The sequence below is a fragment of the Humulus lupulus genome, chromosome 1 (assembly GCF_963169125.1).
Source record: "Humulus lupulus chromosome 1, drHumLupu1.1, whole genome shotgun sequence".
Taxonomy (NCBI): domain Eukaryota; kingdom Viridiplantae; phylum Streptophyta; class Magnoliopsida; order Rosales; family Cannabaceae; genus Humulus; species Humulus lupulus.
Window position 1 is genome coordinate 116,063,502 of NC_084793.1, and position 12,158 is coordinate 116,075,659.

Consider the following 12,158-nt stretch of genomic DNA (forward strand, 5'->3'; position numbering starts at 1 on the left):
TCTCCCCGAGACTCAACGAGGGCAGTGTAGTTAGTGAACCGAGGTTCATAACGATTACCCTTGGCTCGTTTGTTGTCGGAGGTGGAAGGCTCATTATACGGCCGTTTTCCACCATTCTTTCCACTACCGTTGCCGTTCCCGTTGCCTTTGCCGTTGCCATTAGGTTTGGACCCACTGGCGGCTTTGGCGGGTTCGGAAGCCTTCTTATCCTTGCCTGAGGGCTTTCCATCATCGGCAATGGCTTCTTCAAGCTTGATATAGCGATCAGCTCGGTCCAAAAATTCTTGGGTAGTTCTCACCCCTTCCTTTCGGAGACTCTTCCAGAGGGGAGAATGGCGTTTCACTCCTGCAGTTATGGCCATCATCTTGCCTTCGTCCCCGACCGTCTTCGCTCCAGCTGCTGCTCACATAAAACGCTGGATGTAGTCCTTCACTGACTCCCCATCCTGCTGGCGAATTTCAACCAACTGGTTTGCCTCGGTCAGATGCACATGACCTGCATAGAACTGTCCGTAGAACTCCCTTACGAACATTTCCCAGGAAACTATGCTTGCAGGAGGGAACTTAAAAAACCATTCCTGCGTAGCTTCAGAAAGTGTTGCAGGGAAGATCCTGCACCGAGCGTCTTCGGACACTTTCTGAATGTCCATCTAAATTTTGAACTTGTTGACATGGGACACTGGGTCCCCATATCCGTCAAAGTTTGGGAGCGTGGGCATCTTGAATTTGCTTGGGGTTTCGGCATTAGCTATCCTTTGTACGAAAGGAGTGCCTTTCCTCCTATCATGGTCGATGTAAGATGTCCTTCCCCCGACCAGCTGTTGTACTGGTCGTAGCCAAATCTTCTGATCTAATGGAAATTGAAACACATCAACACCAGCTCCATGTATTTTTCTTCCCCTTAATGGCTCAAGGTCATATAATTCCAGCCATAGACATGGCCAAGCTTTTTGCTTCGCGTGGCATGAGGTCAACCATTATCATAACCCCTCACTTTGTACCACTTCTATCCGAAGCAGTCAATCAAAACTCGGCTTCATCAGGTACTCAAATCGACGTTCTCACGATTCAAATTCCCACTAATGAGGTCGGACTCCCAAAAGAGGTGGAAAGTTTACACATGGCTACAACACCTGAAATGGCTGGAAAATTCTTTAAAGCTATTGGCATGCTTGGGCCACAAATCGAACAGCTTTTAGAGCAACACCGTCCAGATGGTCTAGTGGCTGATATGTTCTTCCCTTGGGCTACAGATGTTGCTGCGATGTTTGGTATTCCCAGGCTCATCTTTCATGGAACTTCTTATTTTGCTCTGTGCGCTTCCTTTTGTGTGTTACGACATGAGCCTCATAAAAAGGTATCTTCTGAATATGAAACATTTATCATTCCCAATTTTCCAGAAGATATTGAATTCACAGCGAGCAGAGTACCTGATTTTTATAAAGAAGATGCTGAACCCCAATACATAAAGTTGTTCAAGGATATACATGAAGTAGAAATGAGGAGTTATGGGGTTCTTGTTAACAGCTTCTATGAGCTAGAACCAACTTATGCAGATCATTACAGGAACGTTTTGGGGATCAAGGCATGGCACGTTGGCCCATTATTCTTAAACGACAAAGGAATGATAACGAAAAGGGGAATGGAATCCTCGATTGATGAACAGGAGTGCTTAAAGTGGCTGGATTCCAAGAAACCCAATTCAGTTATTTACGTCTGTTTTGGGAGTATAACGAATTTTGAAGAAAGACAGTTCATGGAAATCGCATTGGCTTTAGAGGGTTCCAGGCAGCAATTTATTTGGGTTGTGAGAGAAGAAAAAGAAGGGATTAAAGAAGAGTGGTTACCAGAAGGATTTGAGGAGAGAATGGAAGGAAAGGGATTGATAATAAGACGATGGGCACCACAAATTGTGATTCTTGGTCATGAAGCAATCGGAGGATTCGTGACGCATTGTGGTTGGAATTCGACGCTGGAAGGAGTGTGCGCCGGCCTCCCGATGGTGGCATGGCCTATTGGTGCAGAGCAGTTTTACAATGAGAAGTTGGTGACTCAAATTCTTGGAATCGGGATCGGAGTCGGTGCTAAAAAATGGTCGATGAATGGGGGAGACTTTTTGAGGAGGGATGCTATAGAGAATGCGGTGAGACGAGTTATGGAAGGAGATGAAGCCGAAAAAATGAGAAGGAAAGCCAGAGGACATGCACAAATGGGCAGAATGGCAGTCCAGGAAGGTGGATCGTCTTACAAGGATTTGGATGCCTTATTTGAAGAACTGAGATTGGCTCGAGCCACCCGTGATTCAGTTTAAGTAGAATTTGTAACTAAGGATGATGTTTCTGTTTGTAATGATAAAATTTACCCTGTTTCATTCATTCGGTCAATTGTCTAATTTACTTATAATTTTGTTAAGAGCAAATATTTGCTCCTGAACTACCACTAACCGGGCCTTGATAATGATTTGTGATATTAAAAATTTACCTGAATTAGTGAAATATGAGACTTATGTTACATTTCGACTTAGTTGACTAACAGATTCATTCATGATGTAGTATTTTGTTTGTTGATTTGACAGTATTATAGGTAGAATAATTATCAATTTTTGCCAAGAACTTTGGCCACTACCAAATAATACATATTTTGTAAAAAAAAAAAAAAAATTCTTAAAAATAATAATCAAATTCTTAAAAAATAAAAAATTGAATTATCAACAAATAACTCGTTTTTAATTTTTCCTTTACAATATTAATTAAAACTATTTTAGAATGAATATTTAAAATAAATATTAAACAAATAAAAAAAATTTAATTAAAGAGAAGGACGAGGACTCAAATAAATAAATAAAACTTTTAATTTAAGATGAGGAGAACAAAAGAGAAAAAAAAATTATTTTATGATTTATTTTTAATTTTTATTTTAAAATATATTTATTTTATATTGTTAAAAAATAAAAAGTAAAAATTATTTGTTATTAATTAGATTTTTAATTTTTAAGTATTTGAAAATATCAATGATAATTAAATTTGGAGTATTTTTGAGTGCGATGAATGCCCCTATGTTAGGTTTGTTTTCTTCTTATCAATCTATCTTCCTAATTCTTAACTTAGTTTTTGATCAATTTCATGGCGTCTATTATTGTTATTATTTGGATTTTAATGGTTTTTATACGTAAGCTGATTTTATTAACCGTGTTTAAAGTATTATTGTTTTTTGTCATCTCTTTGTTTTTTTTTCCTTTCTGTTTTATTGTATATTAAACTATGAATGGATAGATACAAACAAGAAATATCAAATTACTTTAATAAATGTATAAGAAGAAAAAGACAAAGATGTTTCAGAAGAGAATTCAGTCAAAAAAATTATAAAAAATATATTACCACGCTTTGAAATAATCTTGAGAGAACTTGGTGTGAAATATGGTTTTCTGGTTTTGGGCATTGATATAGAAAACTTGTGAAGATACCTTCACCGTTTGAAGAAAGCTGATAGGTTAGACCTGCAAGTTGTTAGCCAAACAGAGAAAATGGAGAGAGTTAAAGAAGAAAAGAATGCATCAATATTGCACACCAGGAAATTCAAGAGCCTGGTCTCTCCCTTTCGGTTACAACTCCTACTCTTTCTATTAATACTCCTCCCTACCTTGATAACGTGCACCCTAGCCACACCAAGGCCTAACCCACCTAACTAACTCAGTAACAATACTAATCCCCTACTGCTCCACTCTTGCCTCTCCTGCTCCTCCTAGCATACACATAAGTAATAGGTGGCCTATCAATACCTCCCGCTAGAAGTTTCACCTTGTCCTCAAGGTGAAAATGAGGAAATTGTTCTTGGATGACCCCAAATTCGTCCTAAGTAGCTTCAAAATCTAGCAAGTGCTTCCACTTGATCAAAGCTTGAGGACCCTCCTTATGGGTACCTGGTCGAACTTCCAACACAGAATCATGTTCCAATTCCCATTCCAAGTCTGCTGTAAGGCCTGGAGGAAGCGACGAAGCCTACTGGTTTGGTCCCAAAGCTGCCCGAAGGAGGGAAACGTGGAAGAACGGATGTATAGTGGAATCGGAAGGCAATCCAAGCCGATAGGCAGCAGCCCCAACTCGAGCCAGAATAGGAAATGGGCCAAAAAAATGAGGTGACAACTTTTCATTCAACCTGTTAGCTACCGTACGTTGACGATAGGGCCGCAACTTCACATAAACTAATTCTCCCACCTTGTATTGCACATCTCTACGCTTGTGATCCGCCTGAACCTTCATTCGTTGCTACGCCCGGTGCAAATTTTGTTTCAGCGTACTCAATATCGCATCCCGATCTCGAAGGTTGTGCTCCACCGCGGATACTTTGGTACTAGCTTGCTCAAACCAAAGCAATGGGGGAGGGTCGCGTGATAAATGGCACGAAATGGAGTCATACCCGCCGAGGAGTGAAACGAAGTGTTGTACCAATATTCTGCCCAAGGCAGCCACTTAGCCCATTGGCTGGGTTTAGCGCTAACAAAATAGCAGAGATAAGTCTCCAAACACCGATTAACGACCTCTGTTTGGCCATCCGATTGAGGGTGGTAGGCTGTACTGTGCTTCAAGGCTGTCCCCTGCAATCTGAATATTTCCTTCCAAAAAAGACTCAAAAAGATCTTGTCCCTATCCGAGACAATGGAACGAGGAGTACCATGAAGTTTAACAACTTCCCGTACAAAAACTATAGCTACTGTCACGGCTGTAAAGGGATGTCGAAGAGGGATAAAGTGTCCAAACTTGCTCAACCTGCCTACTACCACCAAAATAGAATCAAACCCATTCGACAATGGCAGTCCTTCAATGAAATCCATAGAAATATCGTCCCAAACTTGCTCCGGAATAGGTAAGGGTTGCAATAACCTAGCTGGGGATTGGGCGAGGTATTTGTGCTGCTGACAAACGACACACTCAACCACAAAATGCTGAACATCCTTGTGCATGCCTCGCCAATATAATCTGTAGCGAGGCGTTGAAATGTCTTGAAGACCCCTGAGTGACCACCCACACGACTGCAATAATATTCTTGTAACAATAGAGGAATAAAATGAGACGACGACGGTAGCACAAGCCTGCCACGAAACTTAAGGCACCCTTGCACCAAAGTGAACCCCCTGCCCGGCTACCCCAACGCTAACTCCTTTATCACCTTTGCTAGCGCTGGGTCCCCCGCAACATGGGCTTTCAGATCAGGAATGGACAGTACATTCGATACTGAAATGGCAGCAAGAGAAATCTCGGAATGGACCCTCGATAAGGCGTCAGCGGCCTTGTTCTGCAATCCAAGTCTGTACTGAATGTCGAAATCATATCCTAAGATTTTGGTGAGCCATTTCTGATGTTCCGAAGCTACCAGCCACTACTCTAGCAAATATTTCATGCTTCGCTGGTCCGTTCTGACCAAAAACTTACGCCCCAGAAGGTAAGGTCTCCATTTTAGTATAGCAAGAATTATTGCCATCAATTCCCGCTCATACACAGATTTTGTGCGTGCTGAGATGATAACACTTGACTGTAAAAGGCGATTGGTCTGCCATTTTGCATCAACACAGCCCCAAGACCCACTCCCGAAGCATCTGCCTCCAACACAAATGGTTCTGAAAAATTGGGCAACGCCAAAACCGGAACCGAGCACAAGGCTTTCTTAAGCTTCCCGAAAGCTTCTTGAGCCTCAACCGACCAATCAAACGCATCTTTTTTTAGCTGATCCGTCAAAGGCTTCGCAATGGTACCATAGCCTTTGACAAACTTCCGATAGTAACCCATGAGACCCAAAAATCCCCGTAAGCCTTTGATTGTCCGCGGAACAGGCCAGCTGTCCATGGCCTCGATCTTGCTCGGGTCAGCCGACACCCCTTGTGCCAAAATGATGTGACCGAGATACTCCACCTGTTCTTGAGCAAACATACACTTTTTGGTATTGGTGTACAACTGATGTTGTTGAAGGCACTGCAACACCAAGGTGAGATTCTGAACATGCTCCTCCAATGAAGCACTATAAACCAATATATCATAAAAAAACACCAGGACAAACTTCCTCAAGTAATCGCGAAAAACCTCGTTCATAAGTGCTTGGAAAGTTGCTGGGGAATTTGTGAGGCCAAAAGGCATGACAAGGAACTCGTAATGTCCCTCGTGAGTTCGAAAAGCTGTCTTCTTCACATCTCGAGCCGTCACGCGAATCTGGTGATATCCTGACTTCAAATCTAACTTGGAGAAAATCTTAGCCCCATGAAGCTCATCTAACAACTCATCGATCACCGAAATCAGAAACTTATCAGCCACCGTTTCCTGATTCAAAGCTCTATAATCCATGCAAAAACGCCAACTCCCATCCTTCTTCTTGACAAGTAACACCGGGCTCGAAAAAGGGCTAGTGCTTGGGCGAATTATACCTGGTTGTAGCATCTCAGACACCAACCTCTCAATCTCGTCCTTTTGAACTTGCGCATACCGATATGGGCGTATTGAAATAGGCCCCGCTCCTGGCCGAAGTGTAATGGCATGCTCACGGGTGCGGCTAGGTGGTAGTCTCGTGGGCATGGCAAATACCGCCCCAAACTCCTGAAGCATGCTGCCTACTGCCGAGGGAACCCGCTGCTGCTCGAGTGGTGTCTCCATTGACAAAGCCCCAAAATGTACCAAAAACCCTTGAGCCTCCTTCTCCACTGATAATATCATTGCTTTGAGCGAAATAAGCGATTTGCACAGGCTGGGATCACCTTGCAAGGTTACCCATACCCCTGCCATTTCAAACTTCATCACTAATGTGCGCCAATTGACTTGCATATTGCCAAGGGTTTCCAACCACTTAATGCCCAAAATCACATATGCTCCCCCTAACTCCAATGGTAAGAAATCGGTCACCACACGCAAAGTCCCCAAACCCAGCTCAACGTGGGCACAAATCTCTTATGTCCTAACCTTGTCTCCGGTGCCTAACAATACTCCATAACATGATGTAGCTGTGTTTGGGATACCCGTAGTTGATACCACGTCCATAGAAATGAAGTTGAGGGTAGCCCCACTATCAATCAAGATAGTAACTGGTGCTGCCCAATGTGGCCAACAAGCTTCATGGTGTGTGCCGATGTGATGCCCACTAAGGAGTTAAGCGATAGAGTGGCTAGAGTTTCTTCAGTACCCACGGTTTCCCCCAAATCAGGTGATGGCAGCGGGGACTCCTCAGGTAAATTCGAATCATCCTCATCCATCACTAGTAAAACTTGCAATAGTTTCTGATAACACTCATGCCCTCGAAAAAACATTTTATCACATTTGAAACAAACCCCGCGGGCTTTCTTATCCTGGTATTCTGTATCAGTGAGGTGATGGAACGGCAGTTTCTGCAGTGGAGGAGCAAGCGGCCGAGGCTGAATTGACGGTGCCGAAGAAGAGGATGTCGTGACTGGAGGCGTAAGAGAACGACTACTGAATGGGTTTATGGTTTGTCTGAAAGGTGTAATTGGGCTCAAAGTCATCTTTGGAAAGTGGGCCACGACTGAGGGCCCATGTGCAGCAATTGATGGCCTTCTTCCACTCATTGGGCGGTCTCCATGAGCTGGGCCAAAGCCACTGGTTGGAGGATATGCAGGGCAGCTTTGATGTCATCCTTGAGCCCCCGCACGAAGCTCCCTTCGAGGATATGGTCTGGTACATCTGGTATCCGAGAAGCTAGGAGCTCCCAACGAACTCTATTTTCCTTCACAGTCGTAGTTTGAGTAATGGACATCAACTCTTCGGAGAGGGAGCCGACTAGAACAGCTCAGAAACGCAAGATGATGAGTTTCTTCAATGTTGCCCAAGAGGTGATCGGTCGGCGTTGGTTTTCCCATTGAAACCAGGTGAGAGCATCCCCATCCAAACCCATAATGGTGGTTTCCAACATCAATTGCTGAGACATTCGTGTGAGCAGGAAGTATCTCTCAGCTCGATAAATCCAACCATCAGGATTATCGCCACTGAACAAAGGAAGCTCCATTCGAGGCGGCCGGTAATCCTGCCCAACACTCGGACCGGAGAAGTAAGAGTCCATCGGAACCGAGGGTGGTGGTGGTGCTGATCCAGAAGCAGGCGGAACCGGAGCAGACGGTAACATCGATGAAACAGGAGTTGGAGTTGACGAAATTTCCCCTTCCAACACTCGACGAAGCCGATCTGCACTAGCCGCCGTGGTGTCGTTATTGGGCTTGCCCGGAGCTTGAAGTAGCTGAGTTAAATGGGTAACTAAGTAGTCCATCTTCTTTTCCATGGCCGACAATGGTTGAACCTCGGTTTTCAGCAATTCTAATTCCTTGGGAATGTGTTGAAACTCAGTCAGAACTGCTTGCATCTCCCGACTAACCTCCGACTGAATCTCCTCCACCCTTTCTCCAAGACTTCCCACTGAGAATTCCTTTTTGGGTCCCATGTCGATCGAGTGCTCTGATACCACTTGATAGGTTAGACCTGCAAGTTGTTAGCCAAACAGAGAAAATGGAGAGAGTTGAAGAAGAAAAGATGCATCAATATTGCACACCAGGAAATTCGAGAGCATGGTCTCTCCCTTTTGGTTACAACTCGACAAAACAAATCACAAAGAACTAACAAGTCATACTCTTTCTATTAATACTCCTCCCTACCTTGATAACGTGCACCCTAGCCACACCAAGGCCTAACCCACCTAACTAACTCAGTAACAAAACTAATCCCCTACTGCTCCTTCACCCTTGCCTCTCCTGCTCCTCCTAGCATACACATAAGTAATAGGTGGCCTATCAAAAGCTTCTACATAATTCTGGTGATGTAGGGTTGGTTTGAATTGAAGAGGAAATGATTCATCATATTGAAGCCATAAGCCAGGTTGTTCCCTTATTTAATTATATATGATATTTATTAAACTTTTGGTCTTCTGTATTATATTGGCATGTTGGAATTATTCGTTGAAATAATCACATTTATTTTTGGTATATTTAGTTCTCTCAATATTTCTTTTAGTCAATCATATATGTGTTCATACTGAAAAAAAAAATTATATGTGATCTTTGATTGTGTATTTATGGTAGAAAATATATATGTGGTGTCTCTCTTTCACTTTATCTCTCTATAGTGTCCATAATACAAAATCAAATTATATAAATATAAGATGTTAGAAGAAACAATGAGATTTCTTCTTTTGAAGATTTGTTTCAGTATTTACAGAAGATGCTCAACACTCCATATTCTTCAGAGTTTCTTCTACATAACTCATTTTTAGAAATTGAAGGCTAGATTTTCATTGCATTTCTGTTTGTTGTTAGGATTTTATATTTTGTTTCCAATTTTTTAAATTTTTATTGATTATATAACCTTAAAATAAACTTAAACTTAAATTTTTGGAGTTTCCTTTTAAGAAAACTGATATATGTTCATCATAGTATGGATAATTGTCAGTTTATATTATTTATAAATTTTTAGAATTAATTTTATTAGAAAAAATATATTATAATAGAAAACTATAAAAGATATTATATGTAACTTCCTTTTCAAATCCTCTGGTGGGTTTTTCTAAGATTCAAAGATAATTTGATACATAATTATTTTACTTCTGATATAAATATTATATATATAGATGTCCATAATAATGAAAAATCATTAAGTTATCTAAAGTAAAATATCAACATTAATTTTTTATTGAATTTAGAGTAGTTACCAAATCTCCTTAGAGTTTATTTATCTGTATTAATAAGGGTCATTCCCCCATTGAAATGATAGATACGAGAGTTTCACTCTCTCTTTACATCTCTCTGTTATTTTCTTTATTTATTTATACTTTATATTTCTGTAATCTTAATAGTTTTATAGTACGTTATCAGCACGATTCTCTAACTATCATTATTTGTAGGTTCAAATTCTTATCATGAATCTCTAGTCATAATCATTCGTTGAATCTGAACTAGATGATTCAATCTTCAACCGCCATCTTGTGTTGATAACAAAATTCATTATCAAGCCTCTAGTCATCATAGTTTATTGAGGTAAAAAATATTTTATTGTGAATGTATGTATGTATGATTACCATACTATATATATTGATCATAAAATAATGTATATGTGAGTTGTTATTTTACCATTGTTATTGTACTAGATGGTTTAATGTCTTGTTATCGTAAATATGATTATATTCATATGTATGTGTTCTTACTATCTCACATATTTAATATTAATTTCTTTATAATATTTATTTTATAGTTATTTACAAATGCTTACACACTACAATAAAAAATGTCATTTGCGTCAGTTTCTCACGGCCATAATTTTTTGTGTCAGTTTTATATGTAACGCAGAATCTCATGATGCAAATTAGCCTGACGTTTGCGTCAGTGGGGCACTGTCACAAATCTAGAATCTGTGGCAGTGCCCCATTGACGCAAATGCTAGCATGGTTTACGTTAGTGGGGCACTACCACAAATGTTAAAGACGATTTTTTTTTGCGTTGGTTGGGAACTGTCACATAAAGTATTAACCAGGGAAATTGTAAATGTTTACGCCAATTTCCCTGGCCTATTTTGATAAAAAAAAAAAGCAGCAGCTGAAATAGAAAAACAACAACAGAAACAGAAATATAGCAGCAGAAACAGAAAAACAGTAGTATAAATAGAAAAACAACCTTATAAATTATTTAAACATTTATCTAAAGTTAACATTTGTGATCAAATCTACAAAAGTAATTCATATTTCAAAGTTAATCTATGTATATATGTACTCTTGTGTTCTAACTTTCTAAGTATTAAACCTACTTAAACTAAAATTTCTTCACCAACTTGCTCATTTGTAACTGAGATACGCCATAATTGATTCAGTCCACTCATCTCGTATCTCATTGATTTCGTGAGCCGAATACGGTTTCGTATTCGTAAACTAATTAGAAAATATTTAAAATAATAAGTTAGAAATCATCCAAATAAAATCATGAACGATAGTTTAAATTAAAATTAAAAGGTAAAACAATACCTCATTTTTCAAGTAGGTCTTTGGTCTAGGCTGTGAAACCAACTCTCTAGCAAACTACATAATGTAAAAGCCACACTCAGTTGGCCCAGTTTGGTTTCGACACTATTACAACATAGTTATCCAAATTTAAGTATTATATTAAGCAAATTATTATAATAAAAATATGTCAAAAACTTTAATACGATAAGTAATATAATTTATTTACCTTAGGAATACAAACTTTTAGATTAATTGACTCTTTTTGTTTTCGATGTGTATTATATTAATCCAATGCCTTGCACAAAATATTAATATTTACCCAGATATGAGTTTGAAATGAAATCATAAATTAATTAAGTAATATGTATAATTTACATGATAATTCTCTCCTTGATTTCCGGATGAAAATGTGAGTTTACAGGATCCAAAAAAGCTACTGAATGACTTTGTGGCTGAATTAATACTAACATCCAATGATAGCTACAATAAAAAAAAACTTGTGTAAGATATTTATCAATAAACAAAATATATGAATATAAAATTATGTTGACTTACTTGTTGTTTCAAGGACAAATTAGAAATTGTGTCTCTAACTCCATCTGTAGAAACCGATTGAAGAGATTTTTAGTACATATTTCATTGGTTCCTGCATTAGTGGACACTAAAGCGGGATGCATGAAAGTGTACATGTGGTTCAAACTCTTCGTTTGCACTAAATCATCGAGTAAGCTACATACAATTAAAAAATTCAATAAACTATTAAATTTCAAGTTACACTAAATAAACTCAAAGATTATAAACACCATTGTACCTCATATATAATGCTAGCTCAGTCTATTTGATCATCTCATAGTTGCAAAAGTGGAGGATATCATCTTTCCCTAACAGAGCGATAGTTTGGAATCCAAATACCATTTCTACAATTGGAATTTCTACCATGCAGTTTGCTTTCCATTTATCAATAAACTTCACCAAAAACTTCAACATTCTTGTCATAGGCACTTTTGTAGGCTCCTGTGTTAATGCCTATATTCTTTTCTTTGATTGTCTTGGTTGTGAGTAGAGGGCGCAAGTGGCACTTTCGTTTGTTGATTAGTAAGGGCCCAATGTTGTGGCCATCCAACATCGTACCCGACTACTTGTCCAACCAATGTATAACCTTCCATTGTAAGCGGATATGGTGGTCTTGA

The 12,158-nt window shown here is 39.5% G+C and overlaps 1 protein-coding gene across 1 annotated transcript; it reads left to right on the forward strand.

Annotated features, from left to right (window-relative positions):
- The first annotated feature begins 841 nt into the window (after positions 1-841).
- On the forward strand, positions 842-2,519 carry LOC133797169 (scopoletin glucosyltransferase-like). The gene has a single exon (XM_062234993.1). It carries the CDS (start codon positions 854-856, stop codon positions 2,309-2,311), a length of 1,458 nt encoding a protein of 485 aa, XP_062090977.1. The 5' UTR covers positions 842-853; the 3' UTR covers positions 2,312-2,519.
- The last annotated feature ends 9,639 nt before the right edge of the window (positions 2,520-12,158 follow it).